This window comes from Mesocricetus auratus, unplaced genomic scaffold, assembly GCF_017639785.1.
Source record: "Mesocricetus auratus isolate SY011 unplaced genomic scaffold, BCM_Maur_2.0 Super-Scaffold_4256, whole genome shotgun sequence".
In the NCBI taxonomy this organism is placed as follows: domain Eukaryota; kingdom Metazoa; phylum Chordata; class Mammalia; order Rodentia; family Cricetidae; genus Mesocricetus; species Mesocricetus auratus.
In genome coordinates this window covers 46,609,357-46,632,337 of record NW_024429182.1, presented here as the reverse complement: position 1 = coordinate 46,632,337, position 22,981 = coordinate 46,609,357, and the positions used below count along the sequence as shown (strand labels likewise).

Here is a 22,981-nt window from a genome sequence, read left to right as displayed (position 1 = left end):
CCAGAGCTTGAGAGGACATCTGTGAAACAGTACCCTAGTCTCCTGCTCCACCCATGTGACTAAGACTATCAGGGCCTGTCTCTAGGCCACACTCCTGTGCCTGGGGTCTACAACTGGGGCTCCCAACCATCCCAGTGAGATCCAAAGAATCCCACCATCTTAGTCCATTTCTCCACCCATAAGACCAGGAAGTGGAGAGCTACCAGAACAGTGGACTTGCCTACACCCACCAGAACGAACACTGGTCCCACACCCACCAGGAGAGGAAGAGGCACCCTCTGGAACCCACTGCAAGAACGGATGGGAAGAAGACAATATAAAAACACAAGGAGCAACAGAAAAACCAATATGACACCGGCAGAGCCCAGCGATCCTACACCAACAAGACTGGAACACCCCAACACAAATGAACCAGAAGAGAATGACATAAAAAACAACTTCATGGAAATGATAGAGTCTCTCACAGAGGATATGAGAAAATCCCTTAAAGAGATAGAAGAAAAAACAATCCAAAAAATCAACTACATACTTGACAACATAGCAAATCTCAACAGGTACAAAAAATTGGAATAACTCCATGTATCTTATCAGACCATCATGCCTTAAAGTTAGAATTCAACAATGACACAAATCACAGAAACCCTGGAAACTCATGGAAATTCAATAATATACAATTTGCACCACTCCTGGGTCAAAGAATAAATAAAAAAAAGTGAAGACTTCCTAGAATCCAATGAGAATGAAGACAGCATATCCAAACTTATGGGACACTTTGAAAGCAGTGCTAAGAGGTAAGTTCATAGCACTAAGTACCCACATGAAGAAACTGGAGAATAGTCACACTAGAGAATTAACAGCACAACTGAAAGCTCTAGAACAAAAGGAAGCAAACTCACCCCAGAGCAGCAGGCCCCAAGAAATAATTAAATTGAGGGCTGAAATCAATAAAGTAGAAACTAGGAAAATGATACAAAGAATCAATGTAACAAAAAGAGTTGGTTCTTTGAGAAAATCAACAAGATAGACAAACCTTTATCCAAACTTACCAAATGGCAGAGTACGAGCATGCAAATTAACAAAATCAGAAATGAAAAGGGAGAAATAACAATGGACAGTGAGGAAATCCAGAGAATCATCAGGTCATATTTTGAAAAGCTGTGCTCCACAAAATTTGAAAACTTAAAGGAAATGGACAATTTTCTGGATAAATATCACTTACCAAAATTAAATCAAGAACAGATAAGCAATTTAAATAGTCCTATAACACCTGAGGAAATAGAGACAGTCATCAAAAGTCTCCCAACCAAAATAAGCCCAGGGCCAGATGGCTTCAGTGCAGAATTTTACCAGAAATTCAAAGAAGAGGTTATACCAATTCTCCTCAAAGTATTCCATGCAATAGAAGCAGAAGGGTCTTTGCCAAACTCATTTTACGAGGCTTCAAAAACATTGATACCCCCAGCCACACAAAGACACGACTAAGAAACAGAACTTCAGACCAATATCTCTCATGAACATTGATGCAAAAATACTCAATAAAGTACTAGTAAATTAGATCCAAGAACACATCAGAAAACTCATCCTCCATGATAAAGTAGGTTCATTCCAGGCATGCAGGGATGGTTCAACATACGAAAATCCATCAATATAATACACCATATAACCAAACTGAGAAACAAAAATCACATGATAATCTCACTAGATGCTGAAAAAGCCTTTGATAAAATCTATCACCTCTTCGTGATAAAGGTCTTGGAGAGATCTGGGATAACAGGAACATACCTAAACACCATAAAAGCTATATACAGCAAACAAACAGCCAACATCAAACTGAATGGAGAGAAACTCAAGGCAATTCCTCTAAGATCTGGAACAATTCAAGGCTTTCCCCTCGCCCCATACCTTTTCAATATTGTACTGGAAGTTCTAGACAGAGCAATAAGACAACAAAAGGAGATCAAGGGGATACAAATTGGAAAGGAAGAGGTAAAACTTTCACTATTTGCAGATGATATGATAGTTTGCATAAGTGACCCAAAAAAACTCTACCAGGGAACTTTTACAGCTGATAAACACTTTCAGCAAAGTGGCAGGATACAAGATCAATTCAAGAAAATCAGTAGCCCTAATATATACAGATGATAAAAGGGCTGAGATAGAAATGAGAGAAACATCACCCTTTACAATTGCCACAAACAACATAAAATACCTGGGGGTAACGCTAACCAAACAAGTGAAAGACCTGTATCAGAAGAACTTTGAGTCTTTAAAGAAAGAAATTAAAGAAGACACCAGGAAATTGAAAGATCTCCCATGGTCTTGGATAGGTAGGATTAATGTAGTAAAAATGGCAATCCTGCCAAAAGCAACCTACAGACTCAGTGCAATCCCCATCAAAATCCCAGCACAATTTTTCACAGACCTTGAAACAACAGTACTCTACTTTATATTGAAAAACAAGAAACCCAGGATAGCCAAGGCAACACTGCTCAACAAAGCATTACCACTTCTGACTTCAAAGCTCTATTATAGAGCTATAGTCCTGAAAACAGCTTGATATTGGCCCAAAAATATACAGGAAGACTAATGGAATGGTATAGAAAATCCTGATATTAACCCACACACCAATGAACACTTGATTTTTGACAAAGAAGCAAAAATTATGCAATGGAAAAAAGAAAGCATCTTCTACCAATGGTGCTGGCATAACTGGATATTTTCATGTAGAAGACTGCAGGTAGATCCATATCTATCACCATGCACAAAACTTAAGTATAAATGGATCAAAGACATCAACATAAATCCAGCCACATTGAACCTGTTATAAGAGAAAGTGGGAGATACCCTTGAACTATAATTGGTACAGGAGACCACTTCTTGAACATAACACCAGTACAATAAACACTGAGATTGGCAATTAATAAATGGGATCTGCTGAAACTGAGAAGCTTCTGTAAGGCAAAGGACACAGTCATCAAGACAAAAAGGCACCCCACCGATTGGGAAAAGATATTCACACATCTGACAGAGGGCTGATCTCCAAAATTTACAAAGAACTCAATAAGCAAGTCTCCAAAACACCAAAGGATCCAATTAAAAAGTGGGGGACTGAATTAAATAGAGAATTCTCAACATCATTAGCCATTAGGGAATTGCAAATCAAAGCAACTCTGAGATATCATCTTACTCCTGTCAGAATGGCTAAAATCAATAACACCAACGACAGTTTGTGCTGGAGAGGATGTGGAGAAAGGGGAACACTCCTCCACTGCTGGTGGGAGTAGAAACTTTTACAGCCACTATGGAAATCAGTATGGAGATTCCTCAGGAAAATGGGACTCAGTCTACCAGAAGACCCAGCAATTCCACTCTTAGACATATACCCAAAAGATGCCCATTCACACAACAAGGATATCTGTTCCACTATGTTCATAGCATCATTATATGTAATAGCTAGTTCCTTAAAGCAACCTAGATGCCCCACAACTGAAGAGTGGACAGAAAATGTGGTACATTTACACAATGGAGTACTACTTAGTGGAAAAAAAACAATGGAATCTTGAAATTTGCAGGCAAATGGATGGCACTAGAGGAAACCATCCTGAGTGCAGTAGCCCAGAAACAAAAACACAAACATGTTATGTGCTTACTCATATATGGATTTTGATATGTATCAGGGGAGTGTCAGCCTACAATCCCAGGGCCAGTGAGTCTGGGGAACAGGGAGTTTCCCAAGAGAGATGAATGATACCCCAGAGAAGTGGAATGGGGCAAGATCTCCTGAGCAGATTGGAAACATTGGCAGAGGGGAGAGGGAACCAGGAAAAAGAGGAGAGGATAAGAGGAGGGTAGAAGAAGGCATGGGGGATCAGGAAGGTTGAGTCAAGGTAAGAATATAGAAGAGCAATATGAGAGATACCATAATAGATCCAGTCATTATAGGCTTGATGAGAGAACTGACATTAGTGAGATCTCCAGAGATTTCCAAGGATAACACCAACTGGCAAACTAAGCAATAGTGGAGAGACTACATTAGTAGCCTGTCCTTGATGATAAGATTGATGACTACCTTATATGCCATCCTATAACCTTCATCCAGTGACTGATGGAATCAGAGACAAATACCCACAGCTAAACACTGAACTGAACTCCTGGAACCTAGTGACAGAGATGGAGGACTGATGAGCAAAGGGGTCAAGACCATGATGGTGAAACTCACAAAGACAGCTGACTGGATATGGGGGAGCTCTTGAGTCCCAGACTGATGGCTGAGAGGTCAACAGGGGACTGATCCAGACTCCATGAATGTAGTCTCAGTGAGGAGGCCACAGAAATCACTGGGGCCTTGGGTAGTAGATCAGTGTTTACCATGGTGCATGAATGAGCTTTGGGAGCCCATTCCAAATAGAGGGATGCTTTCTCAGCCTGAACACATGGGGAAGGGCCTAGGTCCTGCCCTGGATGAAATGGCAGACTTTGGAGATCCCCCCAAGGAGGAACTCACTCTCCCCGGGGAATGATGTAGGGGTTTGGGAGCTGGTGGAAGGACAAGGAAGGAGGGGTGGAGAGGGAGCTGGGACTGACATGAGAAGCATTCATGTTTCTAATTTAAATAAAAACATATATTCAGAAAAATGACTCCAAAACAAACAAGAATAAACAATTGATGGTCATTAATATCCCTGAATATCAATGGTCTTAACTCATCCAATTAAAAAGACACAGGGTAACAGAATAGATACAAAGACAGAATCCATCCTTCTGCTGCATACAAGAAACACACCTCAGTTTCAAAGACAGATGTTACCTCAGAATTAATGGTCAGAAAATGATTTTCCAATCAAATGGACGTAAAAAGCAAGCAGGTATTGCTATCCTAATATCTAACAAAATAGACTTCAAAGTAAAATTAATCAAAAGAGATGAGGAGGGACACTTCATATTCATCACAGGAAAAATCCACAGGATGAAGTCTCAGTTGTGAATATCTATACCTCAAATACAAAGGCACCCACATTTGTAAAAGAAACATTACTAAAACTCAAATCACACATTAAACACACACACTTATAGTAGGAGACTTCAACACCCCATTCACCACTGGACAGATCCACCATACAGAAACTTAACAAGGAAACAAAGGAACTAACAGAAGATGGAGAGGATATTTCAAACATTATCATAATTGTTTTTCATAAGGCATGTCTCAATGAATGACAAGAGACACAAACTTTAAAAAATAACAGAGGTTAAACATAGGATTAATAACATGTATAATGATAATATAAAATTTGTGAAAACAAGTTGTACAACAAGCAGGGTGGGACTAATGGTACAAAAGAGTATACTGCATGACACACCACTTCTCTCAATGATACTAGGATGAATAAAGAGATGTTGGAAAGGCACAGGAACAAATTTTTGTTTGTTTTAAATTAATTTTAGGGTGTTTTTCTTGTGGGGTGCTGAAGTGGTGAGAGGCAGGTAGGGACAAGCTAGGAGTTGAGTGGGATTTGGGTGCATGATGTGAAATTCCTAAAGAATCTATAAAGAATTACATTATAAAAAGTAGTAAAACAAAATATAAGATAAAACAAATACCATCACTTTGAAGTTGGGCAAACCAAACGAACAGAAGGAATACAGCCTAAAAGAAGGCACAAGAATCAGAGACCCCCTTGTTCACACAGTCAGAAGTCCCATAAAAACATTATCCTGGAAGCCGTAATATACATGCAGAGGAGCTGGTGCAGAACCATGCAGGTCCTGTGCTTGCTGCTTCAGTCTCTGTAATCTCATATGAGCTTTGCTCAGTTGATTTAGAGGACCTCATCATCATACTGTCCTCCATCCCCGCTGGGTGTTATGCTACTTCTGCCTCTTCTTTCACGGGGTCCCATGAATTCTTTTTTTTTTTTGTCTTGTATACTTAGATTTGTAATGAGCACAATTTGGAAGAGCTGTCTTTTACATAAAAAATCTTGTTTCAATTATAATCAAGAATGTTGGGAAATTCCAAATCACCTTTTTATTAACAGAAGTACATACAATATTTATTGGTTTTCATATTTAGCATATTCTTCCCAAAGTGGAAAAGAAAACTACTGGGGGAGGAAAAAACCCACTAAAAACACTAAAACATATCTCAGTTCAACAGAATTATATACCCATGTGACTTTTCAGTAAAGTTGGCTTGATGAATAGTAAAACTTGTTATAACTTAATAAGATGTTTTAAAATTCACATATATATCTTATCATCACCACGATATCATCCTGGCCACCCCTGAGCCCCTGGTCCTTGTGATCTCCATTACCTGAATTCAGATAGACACAGTGTAGCAGTGTAGCAGGCAGGCAGGTACACAGGCTTGCAGAATGCATTACAGAATTATATGGAGCTCTCCAGGGTGAGAATGGCCAGTGGCCAAAGGGACCACTGTGGAGCGGGACTTGTGACATCATGAGACTTTTCAGATCATTTTTATATAAATTAGAAAGAATCTTATTTTACATATAAATCCCAGTTTCCTCTCCCTCCCATCCTCAGACTGGGGTCTGTGTGCTCCCACTTGCTCAAGTCAGCTGTTTCTATGGATTTCCTCAGCACGATCTTGGCCCCTTTGCTCATCACTCCTCCTTCTCTACAGCTGGATTCTAGGAGTTTGGCTCAGTGCTTAGCTGTGGGTCTCTGCTTCTGCTTCCATCAGCTACTGGATGAAGGCTCTAGGATAGCATTTAAGGTAGTCATCAATCTCATTACACGGGAAGAGCTCTAGCTAGGACTTCAAGTACAATATTGAAGAGAGATGGAGAGAGTGGACAGCCTTCTCTTGTTTCAGATTGTATAGGAATCGTGTTGAGTTTCCACTTAGTTCGACGTTGGCAGTATATTGGTTTGCAGTATATTGCTTTTTCACGTTTATATATGATTCTTTTATTCCTGATCTCTCCAAGACTTTTATCATGAAGGGGTGATGGATTTTGTCAAAGGCTTTTTCAGCAATCTAGTGAGATTATCATGTGGTTTTTCTTTTTCAGATTGTTTATATGGCGGATTTCATTGATGGGTTTTCATATGTTGAACCATTCATTCTTCCCTGGGATGAAGCCTACTTGATCATGGTGGATGATTTTTCTGATGTGTTCCTGGATTCTATTTGCCATTATTTTGTTGAGAATATTTGCATCAATGTTTATGAGGGATATTTGTCTAAGTTTTCTTTCTTAGTTGTGTCTTTGTGGGGCTTGTGCACCAAAGTAATTGTAGCCTTATAAAAAGAGTTTGGCAATGCCCTTTTTGCTTCTGTTGTGTGGAACAGTTTGAGGAGTAATGGTATTAGCTCTTCTTTGAATTTCTGATAGAATTCTGCACTGAAACCATCTGGTCCTGGGCTTTTTGTGGTTGGGGGACTTTTGATGACTGCTTCTATTTCATTAGCGGTTATAAGTCTATTCAAATTGCTTTTCTGTTCTTGATTTAATTTTGGTAAGCGATATCTGTCCAAAAATGTCCACTTCCTATAGATTTTCAAATTTTGTGGAGTGCAGGTTTTCAAAGTATGACCTGATGATTCTCTGGATTTCCTCAGTGTCCATTGTTATGTCCCCCTTTTCATTTTTGATATTGTTAATTATCATGTCTCTCTCTCTCTCTCTCTCTCTCTCTCTCTCTCTCTCTCTCTGCCTTTTGATTATGTTGGATAAAGGTTTGTCTATGTTGTTGATTTTCTCAAAGAACCAACTCTTTGCTTCATTGATTCTTTGCAATGTTTTCCTGGTTCACACTTTATTGATTTCAGCCCTCAATTTGATTCTTTCCTGGCCTCTACTCCTCTTGGGTGAGTTTGCTAATTTTTGTTCTAGAGCTTTCAGTGGTGCTGTTAATTCTCTAGTGTGATTTTTATCCAGATTCTTCATGTGGGCACTTAGTGCCATAAATTTTCCTCTGAGCACTGGTTTCAATGTGTACCATAAGTTTGGGTATGTTGTGTCTTCATTCACATTGAATTCCAGGAAGTCTTTAATTTCTTCTTTAGCTGCTCTTAATGTTTTCTCTTTATTTTGTAGCCTTGATGATTTGATTATTATGTGGCAAGGGTACTTCTTTTTCTGGTCCAGCCTATTTGATGTTCTTTAAGCTTCTTGTACTTTCATAGGCATATCCTTCTTTAGGTTTGGAAAGTTTTCTTCTATGATTTTGTTGAACATGTTTTCTGTATCTTTGAGATGTATTTCTTCAGCTTCTTCCATACCTATTTTTCTTAGGTTTGGCCTCTTCACAGTGTCCAATATTTGCTGGATATTTTGTGTTAGGGATTTTTTGGATTTGATAAATTTTTTGGTCAACAACTGTATATCCTCTAATGAGTCTCTCTTCCATCTCTTGTATTCTATTGGTTATACTTACATCTGTAGTTCCTGATTATTTACCCAGCTTTTCTATTTCCAGCATCCCCTTATTATGTGTTTTCTTTATTGTTTCTGTTTCAATTTTCAAGCTTTGGACTATTTGAGATGTTTTCTTCACTTGTTTTTTCTTCACTCTCTTTAGATTCTTTAAGAGATTTGTTTATTTCTTGAATGTTTGCTTTGTTTTTTCTTCTATTTTTTAAAGGAATTTTCTTGTTTTATCTGTGAGGATCTCTATCATCTTCATAAAATGATTTTTAAGGTCTGTCTCTTTTGCTTCATCTGTGTTGTGCTTTTCATGTCTTGCTGGTGTGGACTCTCTAGATTCTGATGGGGTCATATTGGTCCTTCTATTGCTGAGTGTGCCCTTATACTGTCATCTTCCCATCCCTTCTTCATGTGGGTACAGGTGGGGTCTTTCTGCCTCCACTAGTCTCCCCGTGGCATATGTGGGTCAAGACTTCAGTGTCTGAAACTTTTGATGGTCTGGTTTCTCCTGATATTCTCCACACTTATGCAGAGCTTGGTGGGCAGAGGGGTGCCAAAAGTGGGGTATGGCAGAAATCTCCTCCTTCCTGCCTGAATCAGAGCTTGGTGGATGTGGGAATAACTGAGGGTTGGGTGTGGCAAGACTCAGATACTTTCTGTCTGGGTGGGACCACTTGATTCCAGGAACAGGCCCAGGAAGATAGAGGGAGGGGATGATGGGCAGAGGTTGGGTCCCCAGGAGGATCCAAGCTCACCTGAAGCAGGGTACAGCATGTCTAGGGAGAGCTGAGGGTGTGATGTCTATAACTATATTTTAATGAATTTTCTGTTTTCTATTTTCAACACACTTAAAATGCTTTATTTAAATATAAAAAACCCAAAGATGGGAAAGAAATTCTGTCAAAAATCCTATGGAACTAGATTTGTCTTAATACCAAAATCAGATAAAGAAATACAATATTTTGGTAACTTAACAGAATCTAGGGTCACCAGCAGAGTCTCAGTAAGGTATAATCTAGAATAGACTGATCTATGAATGTCTGTGGGGGATTGTCTTGATTTACTGGAAGGCCTTTGGGTGGCATCCTTCTCTGGGCAGGAGATACCAGACTTTGTAAGAATGGAGCAAGTGAGATGATCATTAACATACAGCATTAATTCATTGTTCTATGCTCTTGATTGTGATTAATATGAAGAAGCTCCTTCAGTTTTCTGCAGCCTTGAATTACCTGTAGTGAAGTGAGTAAATAAATACATAAATAGCGCATAAATGTAATAAAAAGTTTTAAAATTAATTAGTCATAAATAGAAATAAGTAGACATATTTTTAAAATGTGACACATAATTTTTGTAGATTAATATAAGGGCCAGTACATAAAAGAATTATAAAGGATCATTAGGTATTATAGCAAGTTACAGTTGACTAGGAACAAGAAGCTGAGATGTAATATTGGGCACAAGGGTTACTGTAGGTAACAATAATGTATTATGTTTTTGGAAAGACTAGTAGAAATGAAAAGAAAATTCTAGAAGAAAGGAAAAGAAAAAGATAGAAGGAAGGATTTTGAAAATGTTCACCACACGGATATAATGCTTAACTTAAACTTTTACAATATACATTATGTGTAGAAATACTGCATGGTATCTTATTAATATGTATGACTTTTGTGTTTTCATTTATCCATTAAAAAGGAAATTTAACTTCTAAGATACAAACTAGTTTGGTCCCTAAGGCTGGTTAATTGTTTTTCTCCTGAGAAGACAGGATGAGGATCTTCATATACAATCTGGGGGGAACATCCTGAGCTCTCTGAGTGTCTGTATTTCTCCCCACATCTCCATGAACTAGCCTTTGAAATCCCATTGTGGCTCACCAGAGGCACACTGCATGTCATTATTTATTAGATGCTGTTTATTTTCTGAATGACAGTCATTGTTAACACATGCAGGTCCTCTGACTCACATGAAGATCAACTATAGGCCTTTAAGCAAACTGAATGAAAACACTCAAACATAAAATTCATATCAACTGACTCTTACCTGGCAAGTTCTTCATGGGTTTCCTTACAGTCTTCTCTATTATGTACAGATACAACTTGTTAACTTTGGAAGAGGAGTAATCTTGCCTGGTTTTCCTGTAGTATGCATTCCCAATAAGGAGGTAAGTGACTTTTCTATGGGAAGAAAAGTAATGCATGATGAATTAAGAACTTGATCTGTGCAGTTCCTTCCTTCCATTCTTTCCTTAGACAGGATTTATACATTGATCACTTTCCCAGAGCAAGTTCCTCAAAGAGGATTGTGAAATACCACATAGTGAAGTTTTAAGATTTTAGAGTGACAATTCTATGCAAAAAAATCCATCCTAAAAACTGACTACCTATATTTCATTAGCATCTTAGCCAGAAGTATAATTCCTTAAAAAGACATGGACTCTATATATCTACTATGAATTACTTGAAAACAGTTGTTTAAAAATTGTTTTGCGAGCTAAAACAGTTTAAAGGCTAAGAGCTATTCTTCTAAACTTAGTTTTGAAATGTTGAGTATATGTATAGTTGTCAAAATACTACAGGATATTTAATGATTTTATGAGCTATTCTCAGAAGGAATATAAAATGTAATTTGGTTGATGTAACTCTATTTTGTACACTATATATTTGATTTGATTGTAGATTAAGAAACAGTCACAAAAGACAGAGAATAAAATAATTTTTTTCACACTAATTAAGGGATAGAAATAAATGAATATACTTTAACCACATTTCTACCTTTATGCCATGAGTTCATATTCACTGTTGGATGGAATTTTAACTCTTACACCTTGAGTGTTTTTTCTATCACTTACAAAAATTGAGATTACCATGAAACTTCTTAGATCAAAGGTTTTCTTACAAATAAAGTAAGAAATAGTGCTTCCTATTCTACTTTACACACACACACACACACAGACACACACACACATACACACAAGAACACAGACACACACACTATATTTGTAGGCATTACAGCAAATGCTAAAAGTTATCACATGATATGTATTGGAAATGAAAATGTTTTCATTGTATACATACATAGTTAAAGTTGCCAAAGGCTTGAGAAAACGACAATAGGAACTAATTGTTAGAGTGAGTATCCTTCCAAATATACCAAGCCAAACAGGAAAGTTTAAGTATCATTATACTATAAGAACAATTTGTCTATGAGATAAACAGTGTCCATACACTAGGAACATGGGCTCCATGTCTTCTATTCTTACTGTGGGATGATATCCCTAGAAAAATAAAACTGAAAATTAACAAAAGAGGAAAGTATTATATAAAATTAAGGATTACAAGAATGAAAATTTTGACAGGAATGTTGCATGACTAACACTGATATTCTTAGAATAAAACAGATTCCTGAGAAAGCACAGGCATTCTCAGGGTCCCAAATGAAGAAAAGGCAATTTGAAGAGAAAAATTTAAAGACAAAAACTTACCCAGAACTAAAGCCCTGTATGCTATTATCAGCTAGTAATGACAACATGGCCAGTAGTACTCAGCAACCTTCCTCAGCAACCAGCATTTTCTTGCCTTTGATATACTATACTTTCCCAATAAAAACCCAAGTAGGCCTTATTACTAGCTCCTTTTGTAGATAACAATATGGTGCTTAGACGAATTAGGTGCTTTCCAGCTAGTGGCTGATCTAGTATGTATTTCTTCCAAGAACTTGAACTCTCTGTCTTAGTTAATGATATTTCTTCATTTCGAACTGCTTCTAAGATCAAACACTTATCCTGCAAATCTAGTATGTACATTGTTGAGCAATATTGATTCAACATAAAGCCTTCTTTGAGATAATCATACCTTTATCCTTCCGGTTATACCTTTATCAATGTATCTAGATGCGCATATTAAAATCAATTCAAGCTCATTACTTCATTCAGAATCTCTTAGTATTCAGAAGAAACATTACACAGTCAGGGAGTACTCATTAGCTTGATTTTTTTTTAGCTGCCAAGATTTACAGGTTGTCCCTGGGACTTTTATTTAAACCCTAATAAAATCGTCCTCAAGCTTCCATTTGAATTTGTTCTTAAATTCTTTTACTAAGGAGACAAGAACCTGAAGAAGGGACTCTCTACTTCTCACTAACATACAGTAACTAGTGAGATTCCCAACAATTACCAGTAACTTTATACATTTGAATTTTTGTTTTTAGATATTTTGTAATTCAGGTTTGAGTACCTTGGTTTTTTCCTTTCTTCCATAAACACAGAACAACCATCTTTGCCTGGTTTTTGTTTGTTTCTTTGTTTATTTATTTTAGGTTAGAAACAATCTTGTTTCACATGTCAATCCCAGCTCCCTCTCCCTAGCCTCCTCCCCTGCTCTCCCCACCAGGTCCCCCAGTCCTCCACCCAATCTCCACTCTGATCACCAAGGAGGGTGAGGCCCTCCATGATGGATCTCAGGTAACTGTCATTTCATCCAAGGCAGGGCCTAGGCCCTCCCCCCCAAGAGTCCTGGCTGAGAGAACCTCCCATATTGTGGTATGGGCCCTCAAAGTCTATCTGCATGCCAGGGGTAAATACGACCCAAGGCACCATAGATTAACCTAGGCCTCCTCATTGACACCCACATTCAAGGGGTCTTGGTCAGTCCCATGCTTTCCACAGAGCCATCAATCTGGAGTCCAAGAGCTCCCCCTTATTCAGGTCCACTGTTTCTGTGGGTTAAACCAGTCCACTCTTTGCTTGTTCTTTAATGAGAGCAAGTATATAGTGACCAAGATGAAATTAACATGCAGTGTGCTACTCACATTACTGTGATTAAACAGAGGAGAACAATTATTCATTATAATTAAATTAAATTATTTAGATCATTAGCTTGCAATAGGTGTAAAGTTTACCTGGATCCAAAAGAGAAATTGGTAATTATGTTATTTAAATATGCAGAAAATTTATATCTCTGTGCTTCACAATTTAGATGGATGTAACAATTTGTCAAAGTCACTACATTATGGACAGAGAACAGGCTGTTTCTATAGTAGCACTTGACAGGGAAACACAGTAGTTACTTTTACAGAGGCCAGAAAAAATGAATTGGCACATAAATATGTTAAAATAAAAAAATTTCATATGATTATTAAACTACTTAATATATATGTATAATTTTTATTTTGGGTAGAAAATAAATAACATTCCACAGATTCTAATTTCTTTATTATCCTATTCTTAATTAAAAAATATTTCATATGTATGAGAGCTTTGCCTACATGTATGTCTGTGCTCAATGTGTGGCTCATTCCTGAGGTGGCCAGAAGATGGTGTCAGATTCCCTGGCATTGGAGTTATAGATGGTTGTGAGTGGCTGGGTGGATGCTGAGTGCTTTGGAATAGAAGGCCAGTGCTTGTAAGTGCTGAACCATTTCTCTAGCCCCTTATTCTACTCTTTTTAAAAGAAATTGTTTAAAGCCTTCTGTTGATGAACTGATATCATTGATGGAGAACAAGACAGAAGTGACATGGTTCATCCTGCTGGGACTCACCAATGACCCACATCTTCAGCTTCCCCTCTTCATTACTTTCCTCCTCATCTACACCATCACCCTGGTGGGCAACTTGGGAATGTTTCTGCTGATTGTCTTTGACTCTCGGCTCCACACCCCTATGTACACATTCCTCAGTAACATGTCCTTAGTGGATTTTTGTTATTCTTCAACAGTCACTCCAAAGGTCATAGCTGGATTCCTTTCAGGAGACAAGATCATGTCCTACAATGCATGCACCTCTCAGATGTTCTTTTTTGCAACCTTTGCTAATGTTGAAAACTACCTTTTGGTCTCAATGGCTTATGATCGCAATGCAGCAGTGTGTAGGCCCCTACACTATGTCACCACCATGACAACAGGTGTGTGTGCATATTTAGTCATTTGCAGTTATATCTGTGGTTTATTTAATGCTTCCATCTATACTGTGAATGCATTAAGTCTCTCCTTCTGTGAGATAAATGTGGTCCATCATTTTTTCTGTGACATTCCAGCAGTAATGACTGTATCTTGTTCTGATAGACATGCCAATGAACTGGTTCTTATTTATGTAGCCAGCTTTAATATCTTTTTTGCTCTTATACTTATCAGTATATCCTACATGTTCATTTTCATCAACATACTAAAGATGCACTCAGTTGCAGGGTATCAAAAAGCTCTCTCCACTTGTGCCTCCCACTTCACAGCTGTTTCCATCTTCTATGGGACAGTCATATTCATGTACTTGCAGCCTAGCTCCCATCACTCCATGGATACTGATAAAATTGCATCTGTCTTCTATACTATGATCATCCCCATGTTGAACCCTCTGGTCTACAGTCTAAGGAATAAAGAGGTGAAGACTGCATTCACAAAGATTGCATTGAGGTCGAAATAATGTCACAGCTTTCCTTTTAACTTTTTGGCATGCATACCATTTGGAATCACTTTTCTTATCTTAACTCTATACTGGATCACATTTTCCTCACCACACTGAATCCAAGAACTTGAAGCGACATCTCCTCTGCAGTGATACATTAGTGGTGAAAAAATAACATCTTTTTCAGAAGAGTAAAATGTGAATGCCTTGTGAAAAACACAAATGACTACATTATCATATTCAATCAATTTTCTTGTGATTTTTTCTGTCACATCAATAGAAATCTATGTATGCAGGTGCATATAGAAGCCAGTCAAAGAGAAGACACGCTCATAATTTTCTTGTGAAGATGTATGATACAAATGGATGTCAGAAAATTTTCAGACTAAAATGTAACCCGGATTTGTGTTACATGTTAACCTTTGTGTTATTTAATGGTGCTCATTTCATAGGGATATCCAAAGGAACACAATAAATATTTAATGTTTGTTTAATGGCTAGAGTATGAGGTTGTATTTTAAAAGTGCTGCTTGAAATAAGAAGACTTACTTTAAAAATATCAGTTTTCCTCCTCATATAATCCTTGGAGGGCTCACCTGAATAAAATTGAGTTATGAAAAAAGGAGCTACATCTTTCTTTAAATTTGTTATTGAGTGATATTTATCTCCTTTCCTCTCCCTTATTCTCTAATCTTGTCAGCCTCCAAGAATTAAATTTTCCTTCCTCATTATCAGGTATTCAGTTGAATCATTCAACTATATTTCCTGACTGTTTATCATAGAGATGGTTCAATACAGGTCTTACTATCTTTCCTAGTCCTATAAACCTATAGCAAAATAAATCTGCAAAGGTTGGGAGATGACTCAGTGGGAAAAGTGTTTACTGTACAAACAGAAGTTCTTCAATATACACTTCTCTAGTCTCCTGCAAATTCATCCCCATTATTCTACTAATTGTTATTTCATTCACACATGTACATATATATGCATATATCCCTAAATGCACCAGTTCAGTACATGTAATGTTACTTGTTTGCATGTTTTCAGGGCTGATGTCTTCATGCTGAATGTCTCATGAATGGCTCTTCTCTGGAGAAAACAAATTATGCTCCCAGCTTTTCTCAGTTGCCTATAGTTCTTTGTGTAGGCTTGAGGCATTATAGACTTTTCCCTGTCCACTTTTTTATGTCCATTGGTGTCTTCCTTTTTCAGCTCATGTTTGGCCAATCATGTAGTTGACACTTCATGGATGTAAGTTTTGACAGAAGGAGACAGAATCTCATAGCAAACTCCCTGAGTCTCTATCTCCTGCAATCGTTTTGCATCTTCTATAGGAATGTTCCTCAATACTTAAGTACATGAGTGTTTTGTAGATGTAGCTACTGGGACAGGACTTCTCAACTGTTCATTTGGATTAATTATGGGTTTCAGTCTTCATGGGAAGTGAATGAAGGAGAATAGCAGGATCCAAGTGAACTCATATGGAAAGTGGTAAAAGGGGGACTCTCTAGAGGAATATGGAGAGAAATAGTGAAGAAACAGGGGTGTGTATAAGATAAGAATTAAGAATTCTGAAAAAGTCACAAGGAATCATACTATTAACTATTTACCCAAACAAACACTATAATACACATAATTATACACTATATATATGCATGTATAGTCAAAAAAACTTTTATCATATTGCATTGACAATGATTCCTCTAAGAGCCAAGAGCACCTAACAAAAGCATTAATACTAGACATAAAAAGCCTTCTTTTGATTGTTGGACAGGGATATTTAAGAGATTCCCAAACAATATAGTCTGTTGTTGTTGACCTTCATTGCTCCCCAGTGGTGGAAGGAGAGTAACTGTTGCTGAAGACACCATGCACTTCAGAAATAGAGCCCACAAACGCCTAATCTGAAACTAACCTGAATTTCATTATAACAGAAGGCGTCATACAACTTTCCAAAGGCTGAAGACCAAGAATTCTACCCAATACGATGTCTATGAACCACATAAAACAGTAACATTGTATATTAACCCTGAATGTTCAATAGTGGCAAGAATACCTTGGTAGTAACCAACAGTTCTCTAATTATACTTGAGACTCAGTCAACGAGAAATACCATTCCTGATACTGGAAACCTATATAACTACTCATTGCTCATTAAGTTACGTGTGTTGGAAGGAAACCCACAACCTTTGATTGACTAAACCAGAATAATTTGTAACAACAATACATAAAACTTTGTACTATGATGTTGTATAAGGAGACACTTGGCTGCTCAGCTTGCTAAGAATAAGTGATGTTGGGCTTTCAGATCTAAAGGAGGCATTTATGCCACTCACTCAAAGGCTCAGAGAACATCACAGAGAAGGAGGCAGAAAGTATATGAGTACCAGAAAATATGGAAAAGAGCTGCATAATGTCATCAGAGTATGAGACAGCCTTTGTAATTATGATTTTACAATAGCTGTTGCTTCCTGAAATTTCTCACACTGAACTGGTCCTGTCAAAATCAGTATGGCTAGAGGAGGGACTCATAGAACTTTATGCTTCCCTGAGCCATAGGCTATTTCTGGAATCTTGGGGAGAGACAATCATATTCTTCATTTGTGTACCCACTGGTGAGTCGAACCAGGAACCAATAGATAGTTAAAAAATCTTAGGCAACTTGTGTAGTACTGGTTAAACTCAAGGAATCCCCAAAGTCATGAGTGTGACTGATGGACTTTTGTGAAGGTGAAGGGAGACTAGCTAGGATGGGATGAGAGTAATAAGACTTAGTAATATACAAGAATGAGGTTGTCAAAGAACAAATTTAATGAAACGTAGGAAAAGGAGAAAAGAAAGATCTCCGGATTCCTTACTAATTTGTTGCAGGTTACCCTACTCAGACACTCCTTGGGGAAGGGGGTGAGAAGATGCAGCACCAAGGACCCAGGCACTGGGAGTCAGTGAGTAGCAGAGCATGCTGCGGACTCATTTATTAAGTCAGCTATACCTTCCTTTATACCCCTTCCCAAGGTCCTGTTGACTCAGGTGGCTGAGTCTGTTACATTGTCATTTCCTCATTGGTGTCTCTGGGTCAGGCTGGCCTGGAAACAGGATGGAGCAAGATGACTGTGTCTTGGGTAGGCTGGCTGCAGTTTCTACCACACTAATGTACATAATTTCAATTATTACTTAAAATCTTTCATTTAAAAATATACCAACACTTTTTATTCCTGCAGGCAGACTAATTGTCTCTTCTCTGGGAAAACTGGATGAGAATTCTTCAACTATTCTCACAGGGGAAATCTCCAGGGTTTGCCCAATCTGTATAATTCTCTCAAGTTCCTCTTGTGCTGGCCTCTAAATCCCAACCTGACTCTGAATCACATTGTTTAGAAAGCACATTCTTCAGGGCATGACTCTTTGGACATCATTAATCATCTGAATGATTTTCATCATGAATACAAAAATGTCTTATATTTACCTGAAGACTCACTGCGAACTTTTAGCCACCACCAAAGGGATTTTGAAATACAAATATTACATTGATGGACTTTTCTGCTATCAATGTATATTGATTGTACAAAATAATGAGTTTCATAAGATATTTTCTATATGCTTATAATGTATGTTGCTCATATTTACTGATATATGGTTGATTTTTGAGTTATACCTTCTATGGATGATAGCTATCTGCTCCTATTATTTACATAAATGCTGTAAGAGAAGGAATTGTATCATACCTATTTTACTAATAAGGATGAGGTAAGTGATTCTTCTCAGGGCAACAAAATTCAAAAAATTCATTTTTATTTGAAACTTGATTCATGCTTGGGTTATTTCTGTCAATTTTCTTTGTATTAGAGAAGTTGGGGCACCTATAATAGATTTTGAAAATATTCTATAGTGAATTTTATGACTTCAAAATGTTTTACTTCTATATTATGTTTCTACTTAAATGATAAGTGAAATTCATAAAACAATAATAGGCTGCCTGTATCTGATATGAGTTATATGAAAATAAAATGAGGAGTTCAGTTTTTAAAACACTGAAATAACAGTGAGGCATAAATGTCATAAAGCATACCATGAAGACTTTATTAGTTTATTTATAAATCATGCTTCTTTCTCCCACTAAATACAGACAAATACAGGCAGACTGATTAGTGGTTGTATGTTAGATATAGTTTTTCATCTCATTGCAAGTTGCAACGGAAAAATGAGAAAGGTAGAATGAGACTTTGCCAAGCTGAAAGGGATCATAATGAATTATGAGTTAACGAACTAAAACTTTCATTTCCAAGCTATGGTGATCTCATGTGTAATCTTGGGAAATTGCTTAAGTTTCTTAATCTGGATTGTATTCTATAAGTTCCTCTGTAATTTCTCAAATTCTAAGTTTCCTTGCCCATGTATAATAGTGCTATATAACACAGATACAGATACACACATATATACACACAAACTTAAAAACAATTTTTACACTATCATTCATAGCAAATGATGAAAGTTAACATGTGTGTTACAATTGGGAACCATGACATCTTCAGGCCTGTAGTTGAACTTTTTGATGAAAAAGAGGGTAGACAGTAGTAGCTAATTTGGGGTGGAAATCCTATCAGGGTTTTCAGAGCAGAAAGAATATTTGAAATCATATTGTCACTTTATAAGAACAGATTCAAATAATTTTTTGAAACTATGAAACTTTGGAATAAACATGTCTATTGTAAAGAAAGTTTACACTGACTTGTAATAGCCTATTTGAAACACTAATGAGACAAAGAATGTATTTTAAGAAGTCATAGCTTTTATCAAACTGAAATACAGACTTCAAGGAAAAGTTAACAATAGTCTGTACAAAAATTTAGAAAGGCAATATTATTCTTTGAGTAAAGACAGAGAAATCCTAGCAAGCAGAGAAATGACCACTGACTGAAATGTGGGATAAAAAAATGGAGATGTAAGAGTAATGACTTCCAGACTGACAAGCAAGTTAAGCCCTGAGCTTTAGTTGTCACCCTGATCTAACCAATGTGAGGTCCCTAGTACTAGCATGATGGCAGTTGTCAGGTTGTGCTCAGCACCCAGTGTACATCTGTCTTATGTGCTTTATTTGCTGAATTCAATTTAGGATTTGCGACTGTCATTCTGTGGATAGAAAAGCAATGCTCTGGGGAATAAGGCTACAGTGACTCCTACCTGGTAAGCAATTGCTCCAATATAGCTCTTTTTCAGTGCTGAAAATTCTCTGCCAATCACTTAATTCACTCACTAAACAAATTGTATTATTGTATGTCATTCCCATAACAAGTATTCCTCCAAAACTGCTGTGGACAAGAGTTAAGTACCTCAATCAATTCAGAAGTTTATGATTAACTATGACTTTCCAGCATGTACAAATGCTGGTGATGTAAAACTTTTCTGATATGGTGAAGATGAGACATCATCATACACTTAAGAACTTCTTTATACAAGTTTGCTTGATTTTTGTTATGAGACAATATTTGATGTATTCCAGGCTTGTCTAATTAAGAAATTTTAATTTAATGAAGAACACTTTTGCTTTTAAGAGAAGAATAATTTTCATTGGGATTTTTGTTTTTTGTATTTGCAATGGAAGGAAACTGCATGAAAGTAGTATTTGATCATTTACTTTATTAATTAATGGTGAAGTGTAAATACTGAATTTCATTGAATGGTGACAAAAGATTAATTATGAATTCAGGTGATTGGCTTAAACTGAGAGTTAACAAACATAAAATCATTTAAAGGTTGTCATGAGTCCAAAGAAGAGAGTGCCAATTAATAGCTTAGTAACAAGAATAAATCATTCAACCTCTTGTACTTTATAATTTATATAAAAGTGGCAACTGATAAAATTTATATGTTCCTAGGAAGTGTCAGTAAACACACTTCAAAAATGTCCACAACAGTTGTTAGATAGGTGAACAATATGGAAATATCAACTGGTTTTGAGTTCAAGAGAGATTACTTGGCAAACGATTCCACCAAACAAATAATTTCTATCATATAATTAAATTATCAACATTCCCATTTATAAAGAAAGTTTTAAAATTCTGTACATTATCTATTAGGATTCCTTTCTTCATAATAGCACCATATAATTAGTGCACTCAACTTGATTCTGAAACCCGGTATTTTTTTGAAGAAGTTCAAGGCACAAGTCATACACTTGTGGTTTCTAGACATAATTGATACTTTTTATATCATTTTTATTGTTCCCTCTTGTTCTTATGGCCATAGAACATCCAGTGATCTCAAATAACCTGGATGGAGAACAGGACAGAAGTGTCACACTTCCTCCTGCTGGGACTCACCAATGACACAGATCTGCAGCTTCCCCTTTTTGCTGCCTTCCTCCTCATCTACACCATCACCATGGTGGGGAACCTGGGAATTATCCTGCTGATTGCCCTGGACTCCCGGCTTCACTCTCCCATGTACTTTTTCCTAGGTAATCTCTCTCTGGTGGATTTTTGTTATTCTTCAGCTGTTACCCCAACAGTGATGGCTGGACTTCTTATGGGAAACAAAATGATGTCATATAATGACTGTGCTATACAGATGTTCTGTTTCACTGCCTTTGCCAGTGTGGAAAACTACTTGTTAGCCTCAATGGCATATGATCGCTATGCAGCAGTGTGTAAGCCTCTACACTATTCCACAACCATGACTACAAATGTGTGTGCATGGCTGATCATAGGCTGCTATGTCCTAGGTTTCCTAAATGCTTCCATCTATACTGGAGATGCCTTCAGTCTCTACTTCTGTGACTCCAATGTAGTCCACCATTTTTTTTGTGATATTCCTGCAGTTATGGTTCTTTCTTGCTCTGATAGTCATATTAACGAGCTGCTTCTTGTCTATGTAGTGAGCTTCAATATCTTTTTTGCTGTAATAGTCATCTGGATATCTTATGCATTCATTTTTATTACCATCCTACAAATGCACACAGTTGCTGGACATCGCAAGGCTGTATCGACCTGTGCCTCCCATTTCACTGCAGTCTCTATTTTCTATGGGACTGTCATCTTTATGTATTTACAGCCTAGCTCCAGTCATTCCATGGACACAGACAAAATTGCATCTGTGTTCTACACCATGATTATTCCTATGCTGAACCCTATGGTCTACACTCTGAGGAACAAGGAGGTCAAGAGTGCATTATTAAAGCTGAAGAGCACATTAACTCTTTGAACAGAAAATAATCATTAGGAATTTTTCATTTCTACACTGTTTGGGATGCCCAAACATGGGTTCATTCCTCTCAGATCTTCCCTATGTATTGAGTTACATTTGAAGTTCACTCTGAAATTTTTGAGGTGATTTGTTTGTATATGTAATGGCTAATGTCTGCTAAAACAGGACATGCTATACCTAGAAATACATAGAAGAATTAGAATAGCTAACATTTCTGGAGGTCAAGACCCCTAAACCCTTATTCAACATTGATATATTGTCTCATTTTGTTGGTATATTTGTTACATGTCAATGAAAATGTGAATAAAACAAATACTTGAAGAAGTCCATGAAATGAACAAATTTACACAGCTCTCCCATGATGACAGACACACAGGGATATGCTGAATTTGTTGGAGTTCAATATGATTCCTGTAGAGGTTATTTTGTGTGTTGATTTGACTGTATTACTGGATGTCCAGATAGACAGCATGATGCTTTTCTGTGAGAGTAGGACCCCAACAGTCTAATATTGATAAAGTAACTTGAAAAAAATTACCATTTAGATGAGTGGCCATAATTCAATCCATTGAGGTCTCATCTGAATTGAAATAAATTGTAGAATGAAAAAAAATTCCTTTTATCTTCCCCCAACTGGCCTACCTTCCTCCCTTCAAAGGCTTCCAAGTAGCTCTTATATAACCTCCTTCATTTGGCACTTCCTGTAAGGTTACTGGATATATTAATGGTGGTTTTCTTAAGACCTTAGATTGTTAATTTTTAACCTGAAAATGCAATGCTGAATTTGGTTTTCCATGTAATTTCTCATTCTGTGTTGTGTTTGAATATCTCTATAATCTGCTTTAATAAGTTTTTCTAAGAGATAAATCAAGAATTATCAAAGGAACAACAGAGATTACCAAAATAACAATTAACAAGACCAGGCTGGGGAAATTCACAGAAACAGCTGACCCTAACAAGGGGGAACTCATGGATCTCAGACTGA

At 37.1% G+C, this 22,981-nt stretch overlaps 2 protein-coding genes across 2 annotated transcripts; both read left to right on the top strand.

Annotated features, from left to right (window-relative positions):
• Nucleotides 1–13,884: 13,884 nt before the first annotated feature.
• LOC106021000 (olfactory receptor 5B3-like) lies at nt 13,885–14,811 on the top strand. The gene has a single exon (XM_013112151.2). The coding sequence runs from the start codon at nt 13,888–13,890 to the stop codon at nt 14,809–14,811; it is 924 nt and encodes a 307-aa protein (XP_012967605.1). The 5' UTR covers nt 13,885–13,887.
• Nucleotides 14,812–21,066: 6,255 nt separating this feature from the next.
• LOC106020995 (olfactory receptor 5B3-like) lies at nt 21,067–21,993 on the top strand. The gene has a single exon (XM_013112138.1). It carries the CDS (start codon nt 21,067–21,069, stop codon nt 21,991–21,993), a length of 927 nt encoding a protein of 308 aa, XP_012967592.1.
• The last annotated feature ends 988 nt before the right edge of the window (nt 21,994–22,981 follow it).